Raw genomic sequence first — 26,809 nt, forward strand, 5'->3', positions numbered from 1 at the left:
CCTCACCTCAAGCAAGGTTAGATGCCCTTTCTCTAAGCCGTGGCAGTTTGGTAGCCTGTGACCTCCACTGGACGAGTAGCCTCTCAAGCACAGTGACCTTGTGTTATTTGCCACAGGATAATGCCTGGCACAGAGTAACTGAGCACCAAATAGCCGCTGGCGACATGAATGCGTGAAATGAATGTTGGAATGAGGGGCAAGAGCCTGGAGCTGGGGCCCTGCCTGTGCAAGCCCTGGGCCTGGTTTTTTCAGCCAGACCTGGAGGCACGGCAGACACTTACGTATTCTTTGGACGGGTCACCGATGCTGCCGTTGGTGGTCGGAGCGGTGGTCTCTGTGCCCTCTGGCTTTTCCTGCTGCTTCCCTTCCTCCTTGGGCAAGCCACCCTGCCCAGGGAGGGCCACCTCTCCCACACCGAGGGCCTCACTCTTGTATTGCTTGACAAACTCTTCCATTACTTTCAACTCATTCTCCAGAAGTCCGCGGCAGCGAGAGGGGTCCTGGTCGTAGATGGGGAGCTGCTGCATGAGCTGGCGTCGGCGGTAATAAGCGCCCTCGGTGCCTGTCACCGGCTGCTTCTCTTTGGGGATGAGCTCCATGTACTGTAGGCCCTAGTGGGGAGGAGATAAACCAACTGTGATTCTCAGGCACCCAAGCCAGATCTGGAATTGGTGAGCAGCCTCCAGCTTCTCCATCTGTTTTTGCAGAGCCCCGAGGCTTGTCAAGGCAGAAATGTTGTGAATTTGGCGACACCCGGAGAGGCCTAAATAAGCTGTCACTCTCCACCCAAGTGGTCTCAGATTCACATTCTGAATGGGAGTGTTGTACTGGATGCGTTGGCTTTGCAACGCAGATTTGGTTTCCTTCAAAACTAAATATTTTTACTTTGCTTTACCTCATGGCAATGCTCCTTAAAAAGAAAAAGAGTCAATCTAGTTTAAAATTGCTTTGCTTGGAAAAGTATAATTAAATCATTATAGGCGTAAGGTATTTCATGGTTTGTTCATTTAAAAACAGGCAAAGGCACCTTCTAATAGAACAAATTGATAAGGTCTCGTGGTAATAACATTTCCACATCAGTATGACTGAAAACCATCTGAATGTTAATTATGTCCATAGATAACTGTCCAATTTGGCTTTTTTTTTTTTGTAATGAACAGTAATCTTATACTTGGGTGGGTTGCAGGGATGGGGAGATTCAGAGGAGAAAAAGGTCAAGGCCACACAGCATGAGGAAGTGTGAAAAGCAAACTGTTTATCCTTTACAACTGGTCTCCATTTCTGTGCCTGACCCTGACTGTGACTCTGACACCCCCACCAGTTTGCCGGATTCCCACTGCCCAGGTGGCTGTTGCCATATTTACCCTCTTGGAACCTGCCTGTGTCCTGTCACATCCCGTGGTTGGAACTGGATTGTGGTAATCAACATGGAAAGTCATACTGTAATTCATAATGAACAATCCCGGCTTTTGCCTCACGTTAGGGAGGAGGGGCGAGGAACCTGATGGAGGGGCGTACTAGTCTGGAGCCTGGTTTGCTAACTTCCATGATAAATGAATTCTGGGTCAGAGCAGTTTTAGAGAAGGGAGAGGCAGGTGACCCAGGTTTCTGTGGGACTCATGAAGTGAGAGGTGGCTGTAGATGGCCCTATGTGGCTCTGCCCTAGAGCTTGGAACACCTGTGGGCTCACAGAATACTGTGAATCCCCCTTCACCTGCACAGTCCCTAAGGACTTTTCCAGGTGCTTTTTCAGGCACAGGAGATGGACTGGGTGGTAGATAGAATCTTAGGGTGTCAGGGAATTTGGTTTCTAGCTCCCTCCCTGATGCTGTTCTCTGTGTAACACTGAGAAAGTACCCAGCCACCCAGGCCTCGGTTTCATCATTGCAAAGTTTGGGGTAGACTGCGTGATCTTCAGGGTCCTGAGCACTGTGAGAAGTCTGTGGTGACCTCACTCGGTCCTCACCACAATTAGCAGAGAGAGAGGCAGTAGCACTGACCCGGGTCTACAGTGCAGGAAAGCGGCTCAAGGAAACCCGTGGTTTCCGGTTCGCCAAAGAGGCCGGAAGAAGTGCCAAGGAGCCACACGGCTGACCACACGTCTGGAAAAGGCTCAGTCCTGACTCTGTCTGCGGGTGGTGTGGGGTGATGCTGTTTTTCCCTGGGTCAGTATGAAACCACAGGTGGCTTCCAGCACAAAAATGCCAGGCAAGTAGGTCTGAAGAACCTAGTCACAGACTTTGGGGTGCATGAGAGTCGCCTGACCACCTTGTGAAAAAGCTTCCTGGGATCACCCTAGACTTTGATTTGGGAGTCCGGAGGAGCCCAGAAGTGAGCACTTTTGCAGGTCCTCCTGGGTCATCTGAAGCAGGACATCGGAGGACTCAGGGACAGTGGGTAGGGGGAAGGGGTGTGACCATCTGAGGACAGGGCAAGCAGCAGACCAGCAGCACACAGGCTGGGGCAGGGCACAGGGCCCTGGGGAGATGGGTTAGAGACAGGTGGGTGGGGGGCAAATATCTATCCCAGGCCTTCTTATTTCGTGTCTGAGGCCTGCCCCGTCCTCGGGATCTGTGGAAGGGATGGGGAGGTGGTGACAAGACTATGGCTCACCGTGCCAGAAAGGGCACCCAGACCTGCCTAGCATCTCATTCGCTCCCACTGTGGAAGCAGTTCCAAGTGCATGGCTGATCGAGCTCATGGGAGCACAGCCTCTTCTTCTGTGAGGGCTGCTGACCTCCCAGGTTGAGTGGTTGAAGGAATGGCAGGAAGAGCTCACACTTACATGGTACTTACTATGTTCCAGCACCCTTCTAAATGCCTGACCCATGTTAGCCTGTTTACTTCTCACAGAACCCCCAGGAGGAAGGCACTAATATCACCCCTCGAAAAACCGAGGCAGAGAAATAACCTCCAGAGGGTCACACAACTCGTCTGTGGTGGACACAGCTTTGTACTCAGCAGCTTGGGTCTCAACCCCTTCTACACTGCCTCTCTAGAAGGCGAATGATTTGCAAAGAGGAAAAAAACAAATTCCCCCAATCTCTAGGGGAGTTTCCTTCTGTCTTCATTTCAGGGTGAGGAGGCTGTGTGGGCACTGCCTAGTGAGATGATCCCCCAGCCCCTGGATATGCCCCTGATTCCGGCCTTCAAGAGCATGCATCCCTCCCTGCATAGCTTTACAAATAAACACTGTGGTAGGAGTCCCGGGGCAGCGGCCTTGCTGGCCACCTGTCTGTTAGGTGTTATCCCTGTATTCAGTGTCCTTTCATGGCTTTGTCCTGGCTACAGGTGTTTGTGACCTGCAGGGCTAATGGATTCCTGGCCAGAACTCTGGAGACAGGGAGTGTTCCCTCCCAGGAACCTGTTGCAGGTCAAAGCCCCAGCTGAGTACCTGCTTTCTACTTTTGCAGGGTCAAGGCCACACCATGTGGCCACCAATGTTTTGTTGTTGTTGTTGTTGTTGTTTTGTGATGGCTGGCCTTGTCTGGATGGCCTGAGAACCCTATTCACACACCTGTGGTAGACATTACTCATCAACCCCGGTGAGGGCATCACAGTCCATCTCAACACAGCCCTTCAGAAAATTGCTGTTGACTGGCATGGGCTTGGGAAGGGGATGATGGGGAGAGACGGCTGGCTCAGAGTCAGCTGCCTGTGCCACTCAGAGCTTGTAAGAGAATCTCTCAGAAATCCCTCCAGGAAGCTGATTAAGGTCATGTTCCCAAAACCTTTAGCAAGAGGCCTTTTCTCAGAGCAGTTGGAAAGGTTGGTTTAGGTTTCAAGGTTTTCACGAGGACCTTTCTGAGTCATTTGGTGCATTGCTGTCTGGCTGGGACATCTTGGGTGAAGAGGTTCCCAGAATCAGGCTTTATCAGGAGAAGAATCAAAAGGCAGAGAGAAAAGTGGAAAAGAAAGATGCCTTATTCCCAAAGTTGGGCATAGTTGAACACACATGGACTCTGGAATCGGAAGACCCCATCCTGCCTGCTCTTTCGGCTTCTCTGGCGGTCAGGCAAGGACAGTACATGGGCTTTGTGTTACATGCTAATCTCCATCAACAGTGGCTACTTGAGTGCTGTGTTGAGAAGGATTCTGAGGCCCAAAGAGACTCAATGGAAGATCGTGCTCTAACTGACCAGCAATGTTTGCCATGGGTGTGGGAGTAGAGGATAAGGTAGGAGTGCCACACCTGCATGGGTTCCTCAAGAGCCTCTGTTTGCTCTTCTGTAAAATGGGGTTATTAAGCATGTAGGGAGTGGTGAGATGTTGATGACATATATCATATATATAAATATATCATAGTATTTTTTTATCATAATCATAAATATATCACAGGGATTCCTGAGAGAGTCTCTAACAAGCTCTGAGTGGCACAGATAGCTCTGACCCAACCCTCTCTCCCCATCATCATAAATACACACATACACACACACACACACACACACACACACACGTGCGCACACACATGCAGAATGCTCAGTGGATGCTGGTTCCCTTCATCTTTTCATCCTTGCCTCTCCCAAATCCTGGCTAGCTTTCAAAGATTTTCCCAAGTCCCTCCCTATTCTTAGAAGCCTTCCCTTAAAAGTGCTAAAACCCAAAATACATGCTGTTTTCTGCCTCTCCTCCTACCTGTCTGGTTCTCCTGGCCTGGCTTGATAGGTGGGAGCCTAAGCTTTGGAGTCAGGGAGGCCCGAATCCAAGACCTGGTTCTGTCATTTAAGCCAGCTATGGGACATCAGGCTAGTGGTGTCACTTCTCTGAGCCTCCGTTTCCTCCTCTGTGAATAAGGGTAGTAACAGTATATCCCTAACAGTGTTGGCAAATTAGACGAGACCACGTATGCATAGCTCTTAGCATATGCTAAGCTTAGCACACGTAAGTACTCAGTAAATATTAGCTATTAGGTTTATTGTTACTAATCTTTAAAGGCTTAAGAATTTCTCCATTTTTCATTCTGGTTTGGAAGGATGACAGCAAGATTCAGTTCCATTTCGAAAATATAATCAGTCCTGATCACTTGGTAATTAAAAAAAAAAAAAAAGTGGGGAGGGTGAATGGGAAGGGAGAGCTGTCCAATCTCAGGCGACTTGCTCAGGCAGGCCAGATGCAGAGCAGACAGAGGGGCCTTTATACCATGTGGTTTTATGAGCGAGCATTAATCACAGCCTCACGATGCCTTCCTCTGATTAGTCTGGAGCCGAAGCATTTGGGGTTTTCACCAGCCAGTTCCTGACGCCCACAGCCAGCTCTTTTACGAGCTGCTTGCTTTAGTTTCCACTGACATCTTGGAGACCTGCTTGATGGCTTAGCCAGACCTGGGTGCTGGAGGCAGACCCACATTTGGAGCCACCCAGCACTGCTATAGTTGGATGCCACTCTCTGTGGCCCGGATCTGCCCCTGCCCAGCCCCTCCAACTGGTCAAGGCCGATTAACCATTCTATGTTTCCTTACATGTAAAATAATTCCTACCTCACAGGGTGGCTGAGCTCACAAATGCTGACGTATTCTTTTAAAATATGTTTTCAAGAACTATAGCTTTTTTAAAAAAAGCATCTTTGCCTCTCTCCACTTGATTGAAAAGGGATTTCCCCCTCCTTTCCTCCACTTAAGCTACAGCTTAGAAGGGTGCTGCTCAGGTGCTCTATGGTGAAGGATCAGGTTTTTTTTATTTTTTATTTTTCACCGATTGCAGAAGGATTCTTGGGCTCACTGCATGCGATGAGAATGTAGCTCATGCCACATTGAGATTTCCATGTGAGTCTGACCACAGTGGAATTCTGTTCAGTGAGAGGAGTTGTCTGATCACATGCTTGGATGTCAATTGCTACTATATTTCCCCAACATTTATTTTCAATTTCTGTACTTCTCGCTGTGGACCAGTCACAGGATTTTGTGGTACACTGTTAGTCCACAGACCACGTGTGGAATGCCACTGGCCCGAGGGTGATGTAGCACAAATAGGATGTGCCAGATAGGAAGGTGCACAGGACAGGTGTGGTGTCTGCCCTCGTGGACCTCGCTTCACTCCAATGAGAGAGATAACCAAACAAAGACATACATAAGACAATTGCAGCTCGCAATAAATCTTCTATAGAATCAATGGCAAACTGAGGGAGAGAGAAAAAAATATAGCTGGAGGATAGGTGGACTGGGGAGTTAGGGAAGGCCCGTCTGAGACCTGACTATCAGAAAAACCCAGCCATGCAAAGAGCAGGGAAAGGCATTTCAAGGGGAGGGAACAGCAAGTGTAAAGTCCATGAGGAGGGCAAAAGCCTGGAGTGTTCCAGAGCAGGAAAGAAGAAGGTCAGAGCACTATAAAGTAAAGGGTGAGGGGTCATAGCCAGAGCCGCGGGTGCAGCCTGTGGGGGTATGACCATGCAGGACTCTGAAGGCTCTCCTTTTCTCCCAGAAGAGATTTAATTACATGCCAGGCTTCCATCTCTAAAATCGTAGGAACTTTTTCAATCTCATGAACTTGTGGAAATCATCTAGGCCCTCACTATTCCAAGTGTGGTCTGGGGGCCAGCATCCCCTGGGAGCGTGTCAGGAGTGCAGAGTCTCAGGACCAGCCCCAAGCTTCCTAGATATATTTCTGCAAGTTGTCTAGATGATGTATGTGCTTGTTGAAATTGGAGGGGCACTGGTCAGGTCTGTGGGGTCTTGACGATGGCTGCAGGTATCATTATCTGAAGAGTTAAATGCTCATGTCTGGTGATTCTGATCCTGTAATCTGGAGCTTCTGATCTGGGGTGAGGCCTGTGCATGGGAACTTGATACAGGTCTTTGTAGTGGGCAGCCAGGGTGTGACCTTGTGCAAGTTACTTGCTCTCTCTGGATGTTGTCCTTCTCTGGGTGCCTCACCCCCAGGGTTGTGTAAAGCTAGTCTGGTTCTCCCTTCCAAGGCTAAGAGCCTTCAGCTGTTGGCAAGAAGAGAGGACTGTTTTTGTGCTCCCCCACAGGCCTGCAAAGGATACATCCCAGGCCACTCTGAGGGAAAAGGAACAACTCACACATGAAGACAAGCACTGTGGGAGTCCTGAATGATAAGTCAGCCTTTGTTCAGAGGTGGGGAGCCCAAAGGGAATCATGAACGACCCTGTACTGGAATTGGAAGGGCCCTCAGAATTCATAGAAACACTTCTATTCATTTCATGGAAGAGGAAAACTGAGGCCCAGACAGTTTTCACTTCAAGATCACATAAGTGATGCAGGAGCAGGTTTGGAACCTTAGTTATTCCTATCATTTCTATAATATTGCCCTCTTCTTACCTTGTCTTTGAAATTCAGGCATGACTAACATTTACAAGGACAGGACAACAACCATTTGGTTGGAGGAAGCTGTCTTACCAGTTTCTGGGTGACTCCAGGGGGGGCCCACTCATAGGTGATGGTGTCAAAGGTGGGATCTTTCCCAGTGGCAATGGGATTGGTCATGATCATCCGATTCCTCTTGTAAATCCGGATGCCGTCCCCGCCTTTCACTCGGGCTGTGAGGGTGGAATACTTGGAGTCCATCAGCAAGCGGCCAATTTTCCGATCGTCTTCCAGCTCAGAGCTCAGGCAGTGGTCCTCATGGCTGCATTTGCATGACTTGCATATTTTCCTGGGGGGGGGGGGGCGGTAATCGGGAAAAGTGAGATCAACCTCCAGAGAAGAGGAGCAGTCTCCTGCTGGTAGCATCTGCCTTTTTGAAAGCAAGTTCAAGGCTCAACTTTAGTAACTTGGAACGGCTGGCAGCAGATGAATGGTAATGTGAGACCAAAAGGACTTTGGGATTGGAAACTGCTTTTGGGAGACTACCTATCAATCCGTCTGTCTGTCTGTGGGGAATGTGGGATATGACTTCAGCTGGTCAGCAGAACAGCACATTTTTACTCATGGTGGCAGCAAGGGCTGGTTCATTCATTAAAGATGCTCAAAAGCAGGAGTCTTTATGACCTGTAGGTTGAACCTGGCCCACAACCTGATTTTATAAATAAAGTTTTATTGGAACACAGCCATGCTCATTCATTTATATATTGTCTGTGGATGCATTTGGGCTACAGCGGCAGACTTGAGTAATTGCAGCAGAGACCATTTGGCCCACGGAGCCTAAATTATCCACTCTCTGGTCCTTTATAAAAAATGTTTGCTGACCCCTGCTCTAAGGAATTATTGAAATTGTCTCCCAAGATTCATGAGCGTTGGAGCTTCAGCAACTGTGAACTCTTTAGCACTCATACTGAAGTTAGAATACAGCTGGAAGATTTCTTTAAGCAACTTGTGGCTGGGACCCAGGGGAAAGAGAATGAGCTAAGAAAACCCCTTGGGCTGGAGAGATTGATATTCACTGGCAAGGCTATGTTGTGAGGCTGCGAGAAGGAAAAGCATCCTAGGGAAGCTTCACATTCACTTGAAAGCCTGACACTTCTCTCTGACAATGAAAAACAAAAGCATCTGACTGCCTTGTGCCATGCTGTTAAGGTTGTGAAATCCAGAGTGTTCGCGGTGTAGAGGAAAACCTCTTCCCTCCCTTTCTGGCTTGTCACCTGAGGTGTGCTGTGACTCCTGAGGCGTGCTGTATCTCACTTGCTCCCATGCATGAGACTTAAGAGCTTGTTAAGTAAAGCAAGCAACGTCAGAATCTGCAGCAGGGATGGATGGGGCAGGCCCGAGCAAAAGAGGTGTCACTGCAGTAGCGTGGGCGCCTCACAGCTAGGCATGCCTGAAGGAACCCTCCTTTTTTTCTCTTCTAAACTCAGGAGATTGATATGTTCACCCATGTATCACAAATATTGCCTGGGAGGCCTGCAGGAGCACACCTTGATAGTCTACCTCAGTGGTTCCAAACTAAGGTCAATTCTGATGCCCAGGAGGCATTTGGCAATGTCTGAAGACACCTTTGATTATGGCAATGCAGTGCTACTGTCTTCTAGAGGGTAGAGGCCAGGGATGCTGCTAAACATCCCATAAAATATAGGATGGCCCCCTCCACCGCAAAGAATTAGCCTGCCCCAAACATCAATGGTGCTGAGGTTGAGAAACCTTGTCTAATATAAAGTGAGGAGGACCCAGTGCACCCTTCCAGGAGCCTATAGTTGGAGTGGGAGAGGGAAAGCAAATCAGATGGAAAATGTAACATAGAGTAAGGTTGGGCCATATGAGAGTCACATATCCTCTGGGGTGGTTCCGCTGGTCTGGACCAGTTCCCCCAGCATGTAAGTATGTGGCACACGGAAAAAGGCTCAGTGTGGGGAAACAGTGGGTTACAGAAGGTGAAATGAGTTTCTTCAGTGCAAGGCTGATTCTTGTTTTTAACGCACTGATGTACAGCGTGACTTTAAGTCAGGGAAAATGCAGCGTTTCCAGTGTTATTCAAGGAGAAGCTTGCAGCCCCAGTCCATGTTCCGTGGGCTATAATTTGAGAAATGGTAAAATTGTTGATCTCAAGGATAATTCCAGCACTACAAAAGAGAATATGACCCTAAAGATGACGTGGGGCAAAACCAAGAAGTCTTTTCTTTTTTTCTCTGTTGCTCGTGTTTTCAGAATTGGGGCATCTTACTCATGATAAATATTCTCTTGCCTCTCCCTTTCATGAGCTAGACATGGAGGAGACTGCTTCCCTAAGGTCGGGAATAAACCACTAGTTTACACATAGGGAGTGACAGCAGCAGAGGAGGAAATGGAAGGAGGAAGTGGAAAGAAGTGAGGGAAAGCCCAGTGTCCAAGTGGACCCTTGGACCCCCAATGCCTTCCATGTGTGGAGCTGGGTGGGGAGGCTGAATTTGCTTATTTGGTTAATGTAGACTCTCAGGATGCTATTAGAGATGTGTGGAATGCAAAACACCTTGAAATGGAAAATGTTGACGGATATGAGATATTCTTTGACATTGTGTCAGTATTATTTCTCCTTTTATTCATGCCGTCATGTTGCCAGGTATTGTTGCTGGGACACCATAAATGAAGAAGACACCCCTCTGGCCCCACTCTACTCTTTCCAGGTACCCAGACTGAAGAGGGCATGGACACACCCAGGAAGATCCCCAAAGGTGTTAAAATGGCCATTTCTGCAATCTCTCCTGGGCTACCTGGAATGGTGGAAGAGGCAAAGCCTTGGAATGTAATGCCAGCCTCAACACTAGCCCAACACCAGCCTGTTTCCAACACCAAATTTCCTATCTGACAATGAGAGAGTTGGTCTACATTAGGGGTTGGCAAACTACATTCCATTGGCCGAATCTGACCCATCACCTATTTTTGCACAGCCTGTGAAGAAGAGTTTTTACATTGTTAGATGGCTGAAAAAATTCAAAAGAAGATTACTATCTTGTGATACAAGAAAATGATAGGAAATTTGAATGTCAGTGTCCTGAAATAGAGATCTACAGAACATAATCACATTCATTCATTTACACGCTTAATGGATGCTTTCATGCTACAAGGACCAAGTTGATTGGTTATGCCAGAGACCCTATGGCTTGACAAACCTAAAATGTTTACTAATGGGCTATTTACAGCAAGTTAGCTGACCCCTGGTCTATTTGATGAGTTTTCACACTTTGCTATGCATCCAAATCACCTGGGCAGCTTGGGAAACTTGGAGATGCCCTCCCTGGCCCCAGCTAGTCAGATGCACTGGTCAGGAGCGGGATCTGGTCATGGGTACTTGTAATCCTGTTCAGAGGTAATTCGGATGCACATCAAAGTGCCAGAGTCACTAGTCAGTCCCTTTCGGGAATTTAAGCGGCTCTGGTTGACTTTCTCTAGATTGTCTGTCAAAAAGCAAAGGAAGCCCATATCTCAGGGCACAGTTATCTGTGAAGATCCACTGCCCTGGGCAGAAGAGGCAGAGGGAACAATGTAATTCCTGCAGCTGGTATGGAGACAAGACCTCATCAGAAGGCACGTCACAATGAGGAGACCAGGAGAATCCATTGGAGAGTGACCCCTGAAGCATGTAAAACTTTGTAATTTGAAGCGCCTGTGTGGTCTGTCTCCCATTTTTCATACTGTGTCCCTGCTTCCCTCAAATTGCGGTTTTTCTCTACTCACTGGAGTCAGTAGACATTAAAAAAAATAAAGTTATTACAATAAAGATAATATAAAAATATCTCTGTATGCAAGGAAGAGACTTTCTGTTGGGCTCTCTCTGAAAAGCCTGAAGTCCTGGAGGCATGTTTCCCACTGCCCTGAAGGGCAGTTCAGCATCCTGAGGTTGTCTCGGAATGCCAGCAAGCCCAGCATGTCCATCTGGGAAGTGGGGGGCTGCAGGCTGCTGGGGGAGCCTCCCCTTCCATTTTCATGATATGCTGGTTCTGAAAGTCTGCTCTTGCCTTCACTCCATACTGTCCTCTTCAAATAACTCTACCATCTGTGCCTCTAATACCATTCTAATTCCATTAACCATGTCAATCACAAGTTTGATTATAGACAACTTGCCTGAAACTATGGATTGTAAAGCCAGAAGGGGAACCAAGAGCACATTGGCTCCAATGCTCCTATTTATCAGATGGAAAAAGTGAGGCTTACAGAAGGGAAGTGTTTGTTCAAGGTGAGTGAGCACATGAATTATTGTTTGAGGGAATTGCTCACTAAACCAGGCTGGCTGCCACTTGGGTCATTTAAATACATTTCTAACTACTGACAGTGTGAAAATTGGAGCATAAAAATGGTTTTATGTAGCTTCCCTGCTAAGGTTCTGGGACCTCACTGCTCCAGTGTGGCTTGAATTTAAGTCCCCATTAAAGTGATTCAAACCAAATACAATGCTTGCTATGGGGGACCCGAGGCTGCAATCTGCATTTCTCAAGGATAAATTCACCGGACATTCACGTCCTTTGTAGAATGGTGGGGGAATGTAGGGATTACAACAATGCTGAGACTCCTTGCTTACAGTCCTGAAGAACAGGGCCCAGAAGTGTCCTCCTGCCATAAACAGCTAGAAAACCAGACAGAATATGTTAAACGACCCTGTTCAGATGTCAGACAAGAGGCAGCAAGGGGCTGAACATTGAGAGGGGGAAACATTATTGACTGAGTCAGGGGGTGCATTCAGGGAACATTATCCCTCCCCGCTGCCCTAAGGATTCTGAAAGGAGGCATCCCAGCTGTCCTTGGAGAGCTGATGAGGAGTCAGCATTGTTCCGTGACACCCTGATGGCAGGTTCAGCACCAAGGGGGCGGAATGATAGGGAAGCTGACTCCTCAAGGCCAGAAAGAGCTCTAGTGGCCAAACTAGATGCGTGGGGCATTCCCCCAAGAGGAAGTGTGCTAGCTGTAGGAGGAATCTGTGCGGGGGATACAGTGGGGTTTGGATGACTTTGGAAGTTGCTTGCATCCAGAAGACCACATGAGCTCCTGTGAGGTCAAGGACTGTCAGGGAATGGAGTCAAGGAACAGTCCCGTGCTTCAAAAGCTCACGACCCACAGTACTACTGTAGAATGTCTAAGAGCATGGAGTGGGGTTTCACAAAGACCCAACTTTGAATCCTGGCATTTAGTAGCCATCCCCTCCCCACCCCTGTTAGCCAGCCTCAGTTTCCTGATATGAAAAATGGAGACACTGAGATACTAACACCAACTGCTCAGGATTGCTTCAATATTCCAACGTACAAGATTTAGCAATGAATGTTTTTCTAATTGCCATCCCACCATGGAAATCAACAACTCTGAGACAAATACCTCCCAAATTTCACTCCTGCTCTGAGTGCCCCAGGAACCCCTCTGGCAGGGGGATCAAAAGCTCTACTTCTCTATCGTGCCCTACAGAGGTTAGCCTCTCTCTTCCAGGGCTGCCAGGACAGTCACACAGGCTGTGTGCCCTGCACAACTCCACACAGATGCTGATGGGAATAGCGCCTGGGGGCTGTGCAGTGTGAGGTCTCCACCTCTGCTTTTCAGATTCCTCAATAAAAAGAGAGAAAGAAACACTCTACAGTTCCAAGTCCAGCTGGATCTCATGGCCCTCCCTCACGGATATGAATGTAGCGCCTGGTTTTTAAATACTGTGGACACAGTGACTTTTATTTCTGGCCCAGGGGTACTCTGAGATCCAAATGGGGTGACGGCACCATATGGGGAGATCTGCCACATGCACCAAGCCCAAGGATAGAGCAGTCCAGAGAGGACGAGGCACCAACTAACATCTGCCCACATCTGCCCAGTGCAGTCCTTCGTGGGGCCAGCTTGGTGGTCTCCACCTCAAAACGGTGCATGAAGCACTAAGCTCCTTCCTCATCTTGGCTCCTAAGGGCTTTTCTGTCATTTCTGAATGAGGCCAAGCAGGAGTGCGTTCACTCTGGAGCCAGTCCTCCCTGAAATGCATGCATCCTAAGTAAGCAGTCCCAGCAGAGAAGAATGGCTGGGGTTCCCAGAAAGGACAGCCAAGAAGTGCAGGCAGGCAGAGCTTCTCCTGACAAAGTCTGTTACCTCCATGGATGTGGCTCGAAGCCCGAACACGTCCCCTTGCATCTCAAACAAGGCACACCTCTTGCTGACTGCTGCTGGCCCAGGGACATCTGGAAAAGGAGACAGAAAAGAGGGTGTTTCACTTCCACAAGTCTTGGATCGGGGATGCTTGACCTCTAAAAGACTTGGCATGCTAGCAAAGGGATTGTGTGGGGTTCAAAGGGCTCAAGATGAATAAGCCATCAGTTACTGTTTACCAAGAATGGAGAAGGCCAGCCGGGGAAGTGGCCATAGGACAGGCAAGTGGGGAAGGGTGGGGTCCTTGCCAGTAAAAATGGAATGAGGCGGGGGCTTATTGCTGGCCTTTCAGTGCTGTCACCAGCCACCAGGGCTGTGTTGAAAACCCTTCGCTCCTCCCTTTATATTCATCAGCTCCCCTGGTCCACTTGTCACTGGAATGGAATCTTCCAGTGAGTGCCTCCTCTCCCTCATTTATTTGTGATTTATTGATAGGGTGTGATTAAACCAAAGCTACAGGCACAAACAAATGCGCATGCTGCCACGTGTCTATCGCTCAAAGCATAACTTAAATATTTCGCTAAACCACGGAAAATCAGGAGCATTTGAAATCTGGTTGTCCTTTGGAAGGAGAACAACACCCGGCACAGGTTTTACTCTTTGTCACCAGCCGCTGCCGATGTGTTGAGACCCAAATGACTCTCACACGGGGTCTTCAAATCAGCAGCATCATGGGAAGCTTGCCGGAAGCACAGACCCTTGGGCCCCGCTCCAGCCCTCAGAATCACAATCTGCACACCAACAAACTTCCCGGGAGATTTGTATGACATTAAGATGGGAGAAGCCTGGGGTTAGTGTATGGATCTGCTGGCTGAGAAATTTCCCTAACTCTCAACTGGGGGTGGGGAAGACTTGGTGGCAGGTATGCACACGTACTATGATTTTATCAAGAACAAGTCCTCATCAACTAGTAAGATAAACGGATAAGCTCCTCATTCAACAGACATTTGATTCATTTAATCACTAATTTAGTATCTACTGTATGTCAGGCACAGGGATACATCATAAGATTCGGGTGTGCCCTAGGAGTACTCGCAGACTAGGGGGGGATGAAGAGAGAAACACATACTTATCACCTGCTCCTGGAAGGGGTAAGTTTGAGGCAAAGGAAGCTGCCTGTTGTGTGGCAGAGGCTGGACTTTGGAGCCTGGGAGACCAAGATTCCCAACCCAGCTTCGGGACTTACCAGCCATACTGGCCTTGGACCAACTGAGCCTCAGTCTCCTTACTTGTCAAATGGGTACAAAGATAATGTATGCAAAGTGCCCATTCACATGAGGTACTCAAGATGGTAACTGCTGTTGTTTTGCACACAGAGTTTAGGTGCCCAGAGGAAGGTGTCAATAAACCCGTAGGGGAAGTCCAGTCAGGCTTCTTAGAAGAGGTGTCTCTGGATGGGGGCTATGCAAAATGAGCAGGCAGAAAGGGAGAAGGGGATTCTTGGAAGAGAAATGTGTGAGGGCAAAAAGATATGAAAGGGCATGATGGTGTGTGGGGGGGTGTCTTGTATTCTGAGCACCCCTGTTTCCTCTTCCTGCTTTTAAGCAGGAAAAAAAGGAGTGAAACTTGTGAGTCTACCCTCACTGCTACTGTTAGAATCCAGAGAAGTACACGAAAGGTCACAGTTATTCTTTACCAGATTTCTCTTCCGTTGCTCAAATCTTCCCACAATGACACCTAGGTTTCACACCCCCCACTTTGACAACTGCGGTTTGCACCATATCTTCTCGTACTATGCTGTTCTGTAAAGTTTCTTTTTAATGTTTATTTTTGAGGGGAGGGGTGTGGGAGGGGCAGAGAAAGAGATGGACAGAGGATCTGAAGCAGGCTCTGTGCTGACAAGCAGTGAGCACGAGGCGGGACTCGAACTCACAAACTGTGAGATCGTGACCTGAGCTGAAGTTGAACACTCCACCGACTGAGTCACCGAGGTGCCCTCATACTATGCTGTTCTTATACACATTCACAACTTTGGAGAGTAAGAGCCACACTGCACATATCTAAAGGGGATCACGTTCCGATTTGTGCCCGTTCAGTGCTAGATTTGTGTTGAAAATTGAAAACAAGAGCATGCTCACCATCAAGTCATCGTCCTAAGCTGCGGAGCTTTCACTCACACGTGGAACTTTACTCTCTAAGACCCTGGCATCTAAAACCTTGCAAACTTTAATCTCTCCTTTCTGCCTCCTGTTACCTTGGATTCTACTAGTTGAAATTCAGCCATCCTTCTGCACTTAATGTTTGAGTGATTCAATGGTTATTTTGGAAGGTATACAACGTATGAATAAGGCTTCGTTGTTGGATTGTTTTAGACCCAGAGGCAGCAAAGCCTGGAAACAGAAGAGCTAGGTGGAAGCATTTCATAAGTGGCAAAACACCCTGCGTGTGAGCATTGCCATTCTTCTAATAAGCGGCAGATTCAACAGTCATCCTATAAGGGGATTAGACCTGATGCTTGGCCGGCAGGGCCGAGCTGCTGGCTCAGGGTCTGGCTAGAACTAGGGATGTAAGGCAGCACAGAAGAGCACGGGCCTGCGGCGGGGGGCTGGCTCTATGGTGCCAGCTCTGACATTTATTAGCTGTGCGGCTAGAGGCGACTCATTTCCTTGCCCCATCTAAGTTGCTCCCCTGTAAAATGAGAAAACTGGCCTGGATCGAGGTTGTTGGAATTCTGTTACCCAGAATCCTCTTGTATGATGTGTTTCCAAATGGTGGATGGCTCTTCTGCTGGACCTCGGCAAGTAACTGGTCTTGCAGAGTTACTGTGAGGGTTATGTGGGTTGCTGCATGGAAAGGGCTTGGCATGCACATATTATGCACCGAGTGTTTGTTCTTGTTGTCACTGTACCTTGTGTAAACGGTTTGAGAGACCCTGAATCAGACATTCTAAGAACAATTCTTTTCCCAGCTTCAGAATTCTAGAGAGCTTCAGAGGAACTACTTTCTAAGCGCATACCTCATAGACTTTCTCACTGTCTACTTTGCTTCATGCGTGCAAATGTTGTCTCTCTGACTAAGGGGAGGAGGCAGACAGTTGGCCTTAGCCTTCATCCTGCTAGTGGGACAGTTTCCATGGTGACAGAAGTCCGTGGGAGAGAAAAATAGATGGCCTTGCAAGGAAGCAGCAGATTCGGGCCATCAGGACACACTTGCAGCCAGTTTCCTGGCTGACTGCTTAGCACAATAAATAGCCATTTTGTCCACTGCGTGTCATTTATCCAGGAGCCAGACAGACCTAGCTATCTGGGACACAGAAAATGATGATCCTGTTTATTGAGGGGAGGAAAACACCAAGCAGAAACAGTGTTTCAAACAAGACATTCTGGTTTATACACAGTAGGTTTCTCCGATGCGGACTCGGTCTCAGATGGAAGATGGCCCAGTGGCTGCTCACAGTGGTTCACAGTAGCTGAACACAGAAGAGCTTAAAAGCAGCCATCACTTTAAAAAATGGGTCCCTGGAATGTAGCATGTACTCTAACCCTTTTCTTGAGGGGAGATAAAATGTTTTGACAATTTTCTTTGGCTCTGGAGGAGTAGGATGTTGTGGAACTGAATCTTGTCAGGGACTTGAAAGGACTTAGCTAGGCCAGGAGCCGTGGGGGTGCAAGGGCCACGGGGCGCAAAGGGCAGGGGGCCACAGGGCCTTCTCCTCACTTTGAGCATTTCCTTCAGGTGAACCGCCAGGGGAAGTATTACAGGGAGGAGATGTAGCCAAGAACAAGGCAGGACGGGGATGAAGAAGGGAAAAGAGGACATACAATACGAAGTGTAGGAGTGAGGATTTGGGATTAGAAATGCGAGTTCTCCTCCCATTGTGTAACTCGGTGTTCTCCTCTGAGAAATGGGTTTTCCCTGCCCTTTCTGCCTCCACCAGGCTGTAGTAAGCCACAAATCAGATTAAAAGGTTGTTTGCAAAGTAAAATATTTACCATCGTTAAAAACAAAATATCCAAACGTTGAGCATGAGGCAGAAAAGTGGGTGGCACATCTTCTCAGTATCATATGGTGACAATGACCTTGGCCCTCACTCCCCACCCCCATGAGGATTATCTAGACAAATTTACTTTGCTTTACCACAAGACTTGGTGCAGTCACGTGTTAACTTACAGATTTCTTGTCCAATAAAGATACAAATACAAGCAGTTTTTGTCTTTTTGAAACAGATAACCTTAAAGGTTATGGTTTATTGTCCTGCTGGACATTAGCTAGTTATGTACCTAACCCATCAATCTTGTCCTAACATTGAAATATACAGCCCTTCAGATGCTTTATGAACTGGCCTAAGTATCTTACTGATTACTTTATTAACTAATGAGTTGAGTAAAATCTTTACTAAGTTTTATTGTATATTTGCACAAGAGTTGTGATTTTATGTTTTTGAAAATTTTATCTTAACACCATCACATGCACTCCTGACTCTCCATGGGTTTGCTTTCTGAGCTGGGGTGTTCTGAATATTGACACTAAATTCTGTTTCAAGTCAATCACCCTGACTTTATTTTTACAGGTAAAGTCTCTGAGCATATGTGTTCTTTGTTTTTTAAGTTTTATTTATTCTATTTTGAGAGAGGGAGAGTGAGAGAGAGAGAGCAGGTGAGGGGCAGACTAAGGTAGAGAGAGAATCCCAAGCAGGCTCCACATTGTCAGCTGTCAGCACTGACATGGGGCTTGATCTCATGAACTGTCAGATCACGACCTGAGCCAAAATCAAGAGTTGGACGCTTAACCGACTGAGCCATCCAGGAGCCCCTATAAGCATATGTGTTATTAAAAATTATTAGCCAACATGCTGTTTCTTAAAAACAAACCTTTTCCTCCCCACCAAGGAGAGAAGGTAGAGTCAGGGTAGTGAAGAGTGGGGTGGGGTGAAATTATGAGAAGGCCCAGAAAAGAACTGCCATCAACAGGAAAAAATGATTCCAGCAATGACTCTATTGCTATCAACAATTCCCAACTATTAACAGCTTGACAATCCATGGATTGATCTTACTTACTTAAGCTTTTTTCCTGAACAATTATGATGACACTATGAAGGATAATCATTATTCCTAAACAACGGAGGATGCATGACAGACTGAGAAAGGAGAAGCAACTTGTCCATTCAGAATGGTCTGTGCTGGAGCCCCTATGGGGAAGGGGGGGTCCCCTCACTCTACCTTCATCTGTACTTCAAGCCAAAATGTTATAGTTTTCCTAATGACTCTGACTGTAGCTAACATTTATTGAGTAGACCTCATGTGCCAGGCATATGCCAGGCATATTCATAATATTTATGCTTGACAAGCCTGTGAGAGAGGTACTGTTAGTGACTTCCTTTTCAGATGAGGAAGCTGGCCCAGAGAGGTTCAGCCTCTTCTTCAGGATCTAATGACTAGCAAGTGGTGAAGCCAAGAAGTGAAACCAGGCGGGTCTTACTTCAGAGTTGTGCTCTCATCTGATCTGCTCTGGCACTTTCCATCAAGGATATAGCACTTGACAGTTTACAAAGTATATTTACATTCCTTATCTCACTGGGTTTTCACAACAACCTTAGGATGTGGACACTTTACATTTGTCTCATGAAAAAAAAAAAAAAAACTGAGCTCATAGATCTAATGGGATTTGCTGCTCAGGACATAATTCATACTCATGTTTTTGGAATCCAGACCCTATGATTTCCTACCACACTAGGAGTCTCCAGACCTCAGACGGCCTCCTACAGGTCTAGCCTTGACTCTGGGCATTAGGCCAGTTGGATCCAAACAGGCGGGACAGTGTGTCTGTAGGAGTTGGTGGGGGGGGGGGGGGTTCCAGGTTAGCGTTGGGGGCAGTAGTACAAGGCCATGATCACATTGGTCTCAGTATTTTTACCATCCAACTCTGTTCTGCTAAATAAACTAAAGTATACATGTTCAAGGCAATGGACAGGCTTTGAAGGCAGCTAGAGAGGCAGTGGTTGGAGGAGAAAGTGAATCAGAACCACAGGCAGTGCCTGTAGGAGAAAAGCACCAGGGTATTGGCTTCAGTTGATTTATCTGCTCCCTCCCTGGAAGCCCAAGTGAGGGGCGAGAGGTCACTTATGTTTAGTACCAGACTGGGGAGCTGGGGCTCACCCTCCAACCCAAGGTCTGGAGATGATTGGACAGACAGTGGCTTGGGGGACAACATGTTGAAAACTGTCTTCTAGAAACTGTTACCACTTTAAAAAAGAACAAAATCATAATAACTAAGGCAAGAGGCAAGTCATTTTGGGGTTTATTCTCAAGTATTTCCTTTAAAAAAAAATTTTTTTTTATGTTTACTTATTTTTGAGAGAGAGAGAGAGAGAGAGAGAGAGAGAGAGAGAGAGAGAACTTGTGTGAAAGGGGGGAAAGGCAGAGAGACAGGGAGACAAAGGATCCGGAGTGGGCTTTGCACCGACAGTACAGAGGCAAATGTAGGGCTCGAGCTCACAAACCTTGAAATTATGACCTGAGCCGAAACTGGATGCTTAAGCAATTGAGCCACCCAGGCACACGTATTCCCAACTCCTAATAATTTGTTTAGATCAAGGATACTCACACCCATCTCATTTTGAAGTTGAATTAAGCCACTTTAAGAGGGATAAACGTTGTTGAGTGTTAGATGTCTCCATTCTCCTAGAATGTGGCCCACTTCACCAGTCCAAATTTATCTATTTTTACTTCCATATCATCTACTATTTCTACCCAGATTCTCTTTCCAATCACTTGAGCCTCTGGAAGTTCTCTGAAATATACACTGGGGTTTGTTTTTTTGTTTTTTTGCTCAGGCTTATCAAACCTCAGGGAGCTTCAGCCCCACCTACTCTTTTGAGACCAGCTCATGTCGCATCTTTTCCATAAAAAAAACAATCAGTTGCAGCTGGAACGACTACTAGGCCTTGCAGCCTTCCAGCACTGTGCTAAGCCCAAGCTCAGGCAAATCTTACACCGCCTCGTGGTGGTTCTCAAGGTGTGGACCCCCACACACCTTGGAACTTGGTAGCAGTGCAAATCCTCAGTTCTCACCCCAGACCCACTAACTCAGTTACTTGGTGTAGGGCCTAGCCATTGCTGTTCAAGCCCCCCAGGGGATCTGCATGCACAGCTCAAGTCTGACAACCACTGATCAGGCTGTGCATAAAGGAACTGAAGAAAACGGATGGTCTTGGTTTGCTCCAGACTGAATCAGGGCTTGAATGCAGGACTTTTAGTGCTGAACCCAGGAATGCTCTGGACAAACCACAAAGAGTTGGTCTCCCTAATTAACACTATTCACAGAGGTCAAATTAAAGTCCCGGTGCTTAGAAATAAACCCAGGTCTCTCAGAATCCCCAATCTCCATTTTAATTTAACCAATGCACTACAGGCAATGCCAAGAAATGAAATTTTCCAGGTATTTTGGGGCCCTTACACTTACTTCTCAAAGAACCATATAACTGTAGAACTGCAAATGCATTTGGTGCCAGGAATTAGAAAGAGTGTGCCATGACATTGTACTTTAGTATGGAGATTTGGCCTGGTCTGCATGTGTTTGAAATTAATCAGACACTCTGATTAGCATGAACATCAGCTGGGATCTAGCTAACAAGAAGACTGTGGTGTAGCAGGTCTGGGATGAGCCTTATATTCCGTAGTTCTACCGACCTTCCAGGGAAAGCTGATGCTGCCAGTCCGGGGACCACGCTTTAAAGAGCAAAGGGCTACATCAGCGGTTCCCAACTTGTCTACACAATAGAATCACCTGGAGATCTTTTAACACTTCTAAAATCCCAGCTGCATGCCACTGAAATTTAGCCATAATTGCTGGGGACAGGCAACAGACCTCAGTCATTTGGGAAGTTCTCTGGAGGAGCCCAATGTGCAGACAAGTTTGGGAACAACTGGGCTTCCCCATTGTACCCTCAGCCACTACAACTTGGACTCTGGCTCTCAGCTCATTGGAGAGAGACATCTCCTCCCAGACCACCATTCCCTACAAGGTGAGATTTACAGCATGTCTGACTTTTGTTATTTCATTTTGGTTCCTTCTTCCCTGGCATAAGCCCACCTCACAGGCATTCATGCCAAATGCAGTAACTCTCTGAATAGCCAGACAGAAGGGAGACCACAGCCGTTCCTCTGCTTCTAAATTTCCCTGGCTGGATGACTTATTGGATGACTCCCACTGATGTTGAGATCCTTTGCCAGGCTTGAGGTCAGGGTGGTCCTCCCTAAACCTGGGGCCCAAGTGGGGACTGAGAGGTCCTGCCAGACAGAGGGGCCCAAGCTGGGACACTCAAGGCCCAGATGGTTACAAGCTGCATCGTGGAAAGTTGTTTTCCCCACCCTCCCACTTGAGAAGTGTGATCCTTTCAGAGACTGACCTGGCTGGGAAGTGTAATGGGGGCCTTATATTTCATTGTCCCACTCAAGAACCCCATGGCCTTGACAGGGTCTGAACTTCTGTGTTTTTTCTTTTTTTCTTTCTTTTTTTTTTTTTTTTTGAAGCTCTCCAGTGATTGAAAGAATGAGTTGCCAAATAGCCTTACAAAATTTTAACAGAGTAATGAAATCAATACACTTACTAGTACAATAACTGTCCATTCTTAATGTCAGAGTTACATTCGTCACCCTTCCTGAACATAAACCCTCCTTGTGACATGTCCTGTGTGCCACCAGAGGTAAAGACTGGGGCCCAGAAATCCAGGGATGCTGGATGAACAACACAAACTCTTACATTAGGGTGACTTTGGGCGTTATTCCATATTCCATATACATATATATGTATATGTACATATGTATACATACACATATACACACACACATATATACATATATACATGTATATACATATATATGTATATACATACATGTATATACATACATATATATATATATACACATATATATGGAATATTATATATAAAATGGGCATTCCCCATCTTGTCCCCTCCAATCTTAGGCACAACTGTTGCCCTGTGTTGATCTCCTGCCTCTCTCTCCTCCCTACTGATACTTGTACTCTGGCTGCAGAATCCTCAAGCCAGGGCTTCAGTTTGTGGCCAAGAAAACCCTGCTTCCCCAAAGAGGAGATGAAAAAGTGGGGTGTGTAGCCTGGCCTTAAGGTGGCTGGCTTCAAATATGGTACAGAGGAGTGAGCAGAAACTTACTTATTCAAATTTCCATTCTGCACTGACTGACCTATGCTCTCTATAATGCCATGCAAATTAGCCATGGAAACAACTTAGGATAAAGTGCCTCCTAAAACCACAGCAAGTCTCACAAAGGCAGCAACAAAGACCTTGTCTACATCAGAGGTCATATCTGGGGACACAAATATTCCTCAGGGGATTGTGTGTGTGTGCATGTGTGTACATGGATGTGTGTGTGCAGATGTATGTGGATATCTGTGTGGGTATGTGTCCACATACACTGTTTCTTCTCCATGGCTGTTCCCTGGGCGTTCCTAGTCTGCTGTCTGGACAAGCACAGATGTAACGAAATCACTTCAACTTAGATACCCTTTTCCTGAATTGTGTAATAAGGATAAAAATGCATAGACTAAACAAATTGAGATTAGCCCAGCTGATCTTGTACTCAGAATTCAATGGATGGAAAACTTGTTCTTTTTCCTTTTTGTTTTTAAAGCCCAATCCTATTTAAAGCAGCAGAAAAGGAAAACATTTAGTGGCTGATGAGCTGATGGCAGAAATGCTTGTGTTGTCAGTATTTTGGGGTATAGATCTGATTATCTTTCCTGTTAAATGGTTTGTGTGTATTAAGTTGATTCCTCAGACCAGCTGTGGTTGAGAGTTAGTCTGATGAATTTAGCTCATGTTAGGAGTGTCTGGTATCCCAATAAAGTTTTGAACAAATGCCCAACAAAAGAGCACTTTTTACTCTCTATAAGAAAAGTTTTTTTGTTTTTGTTTTTTGTTTTTGTTTTTGTTTTCGTCAAGATGGTTTGTCCAGGCTTGACTCTACGAGAATTTGTGTTTGGGACAAAATACATCATGTTCTCTTTACTATTCTTCCTCTCTCAACACATGATATTTAACAGGTAAAATTAAGTTGAAAGCAGGGCAGCCAGCAAGGAGAAGAAAATTCACAGAATCCCAGCACATGCTCTAGAGGGTGTGAAAAGTCATCAGGATGCCCGGCGATCCCAGCCCAGCTTTTCGCTCCTCTGTCTACCCTGCCAGCTTGCCCTGAAATGGGTCCCAATCCATCTGTTGAGTCTCCTTGATGACCATGCCCCTGGAGTAGTTCTGGAAACTGCCACCAGTTCCGCCCATTACCTCTTCAGGAAGCTCTCCCCTCTCCTGTCCTTCCTAAGCTCCTAACCACCACGTATGACCTGTTAGACACCCATCCACACGCATGCACACACACGTGCACACATCCACACATCCACACACACGGCATGCATATCCATGAGTGCGCACGCACACACAGCCCTGTATGGAACATTTTCTATACTTGTAATCACTTGTTTGGTTCTGTCTTCCCCTCCAGGGAAGGAAATTATTGGAGATTCCCAAGATTAACATGTGTGAACAAAAAGGGTTAATCTAGCTATGAAAACTGAATAGAAAAGCAAATCCATATGGGGGAAGGAAAATGTGAAATGAAAGCTTTCTCTGTTTAAGACCCTGCTCTTGCCTCCCTTCCTATCCACCCCCCCCCCCCCCCCCACCTCCTCTTTGAGCCAACCTTCACTGATTTGAGGCTGGTTTCAGAAAAACAGGAATGCCCAGACCCAGGGCCATGAACAGAGTGGGCACACGGAAGCCTGCCTTTGGGGTAGCTGGTTGTAACACTGCAGCCCATCCAACAGCTGACCCCATCCTTAACTGTCTGCATCCTGAATGTCTCCTCTTGATTAGAACAAGTTATTGAAACCATTCTTTCCCGTTATCAGGCCTGGTTGGCTGCGTCTGTTAGTAATGTCTACCTCTTACCACATCATCACTTGGCATAATGGAGCAGGCACTGTGAGTGCTCTGCTAGCCAAGATAGGGGATTATCTACCCCCTTTTTCTTTTGCTTCCATCTGCCTTTTGTGTAATTTTACTCTTTTGTATTTTTAGCACTTTCATCAAAAATAGGCAAAAAAGCGATAAGACTCAAATCAGTACATTTTCCAAGGGTTTGCGGCTCTTGGAAAGGCCTGACATGAGGGACCTTTGGACAAAGGAGCTGTAGCAATTGCATGAGACGATTCACATGGCTGGGCTCCTTTCCCACTGGGCGATGGCCGGAGCCCTTCAAAGTGGGCAGTCTCGAAATATTTGCAGAATAACTCTTCTTTCAAAGGTGATGGGGCTGGGGTCACTTTGAAAAAGAGGAGTACAGAACAAGGCAGAAAGCTCCAAATCCTAAAACGAGTGCTCCATGGCTGGATGATTGCATCTGAAGGCAGCGCATGGAAAACGCTGGAAGTTGTCAGGCCCTGCTCAGGACTCTGCCTCCATTGTCGAACATTCCTTTGGTAGTGCAGAAATGATGGTGACTGAAGGAGAGAGGTAAGCAGCCTGTGTGCTGCCAGCTTCTTGCTGACAGCTCATGGGTACATGTGGTTGAATCCAAAGCAGGTCCACAAATTTTACGTGTAAGGGACCCTGCTGGACTGAAGTGATAGGATTTTCAGGCTGAACTAATATTTTCCTTTGACACCAGCTTCCTTTGGACTGCCCAGGCTAACATGAATAGTGAATTGCACAAACGCAGACTGCCAAAACCACTCTCTCCTGTTTTTGAGAACTGCCTGGTTTTAGACAGGTCAGCCCATTATTTGAGGGCACACTGCTTAGTTAAAATAGTCAGTGGGGGGAGGGTCCTCCCACTCCCCACTCCCAACATCCAGACTTTTTATGGATCTTTTGAGACCACTAGGTTCCCAAAGTATGGGCGTTGTTTTCATTGACTGTGAAAGGGATTCCCACAGGGCAAGAGCTGACCTGGCATTTCTTGCCAAATTGTTTGCAGAGGCTCCAACATATCTTTTTTAAACTTGTCTTTTTTTTCTTTCACTGATAGGCCCTGCCAGTTCTTGGGAAGATGTAAGTAATGCCACTAGTTTTGCTAGGAGCCAGAAGCTCTCCAATCCCCTTGGGAATTTTATCAGAGATTTACCAAGTGGCTTGAGGGAAATTAAGATAAAATAAAGTCCTTGTAGGGTTTCTTTACTCTCCCCTCGCCCATTTCCTAAATGAGAACAAGCTGTTGGTGTCCCCAGGCCTAATACCTTCAGGCCATACTTGGAAATTACAATCTAAGTGGCTTCCTACTTCTTAGGTTTCAGCCCTTAGTAGACTCCTCCTCAAGTATAAAACTCTAAGCCTGAGGCCAGCAATACTTAGTTATTATACCTCCCCAGTTTTTATAAGACTCCTGATTTTAGCGGCCTGATGTCCTAAGAATTTTTTCCTAAAAGGATGTTAATTGGGTGTGTGTGTGTGTGTGTGTGTGTGTGTGTGTGTGTGTCTGAATTCTTGCAGCATTACTGATCTAAGGATAACACACTTTTATTGGAGTTAATTTTGGAAATGGAGAGACTTATCAAACCAAGTTGGAGAATTTTTAATCTTGCTTATCCGAATCTTAACATTGTAATAGGGAGTGTGCCATGTAAAAGTACAGCACTGTTATTAAAAGTCTGAAGGCTTTGCTTATGCAAATGACTCCTGCTGGGAATCGCACACATAAATTCTCAGGTTAACTTATGACATTGGAAGCATGGAGACACGCACATTTCCTTCAGCCAACATTGGTGCCTTGATGTTAAGAAACCACTTCCGTTTTACTGGAGTGCCTTTACCAATAAGGTTTCTTGGTTTAAAACAAGTACCCTTTCTTATAAATGACTTCCCTCTTCTTTTTCTTCGCTAGCATATGTTTTTCAAACTAATATTAAATATATCTTCAAATACTTAATCCTTTCCTTGGCTTTCCCTCTCCAGAATGCATCAGTTGTATACACTTTATATAGTGGAATTCTATGTTTAAGAAAATCTGACACAAGGAAATCATAGTCTTAGAAATAAAAACACTTTAAGGGCATTTAGATCAAGTTTTTGCAAGCTAGTTTTATGAAACAGAAATCAGCACTTGGTCACTCACCTTGCAAAAAATTCATTTTCAAGGTCTCACCTTTGCAGCTCATTTAACACAATCAAAATGTAGTCAGAACTATGGAAACCAAGTCACTTTCCAGAAAGTTATCTCTTGAATAAATTTAGGATTATTCATTTAACCATATGCCCCAGGAAAGATGATACATTCCTGTATACCTCTGAGTCTGCCCATTTGCAGTTCCTTCTGTGTGGAACATTTCTCTCTCCCCTCACCTAACTCGTATTTGTCATTCAGG

The 26,809-nt window shown here is 46.4% G+C and overlaps 1 protein-coding gene across 1 annotated transcript in view; it reads right to left on the reverse strand.

Annotated features, from left to right (window-relative positions):
- LMCD1 (LIM and cysteine rich domains 1) overlaps nt 1-26,809 on the reverse strand; it is a 57,819-nt gene that overhangs the window by 14,570 nt on the left and 16,440 nt on the right. Inside the window, exons 2-4 of the mRNA XM_040492099.1 lie at nt 13,418-13,506; nt 7,355-7,610; nt 282-611 (exon numbers count right to left, since the gene is read on the reverse strand). Of these exons, the coding sequence (XP_040348033.1) occupies nt 282-611; nt 7,355-7,610; nt 13,418-13,506 (675 nt within the window). The remainder of the gene's footprint in view (nt 1-281; nt 612-7,354; nt 7,611-13,417; nt 13,507-26,809) is intronic.

This window comes from Herpailurus yagouaroundi, unplaced genomic scaffold, assembly GCF_014898765.1.
Source record: "Herpailurus yagouaroundi ecotype Mexico unplaced genomic scaffold, PumYag 183, whole genome shotgun sequence".
Taxonomy (NCBI): domain Eukaryota; kingdom Metazoa; phylum Chordata; class Mammalia; order Carnivora; family Felidae; genus Herpailurus; species Herpailurus yagouaroundi.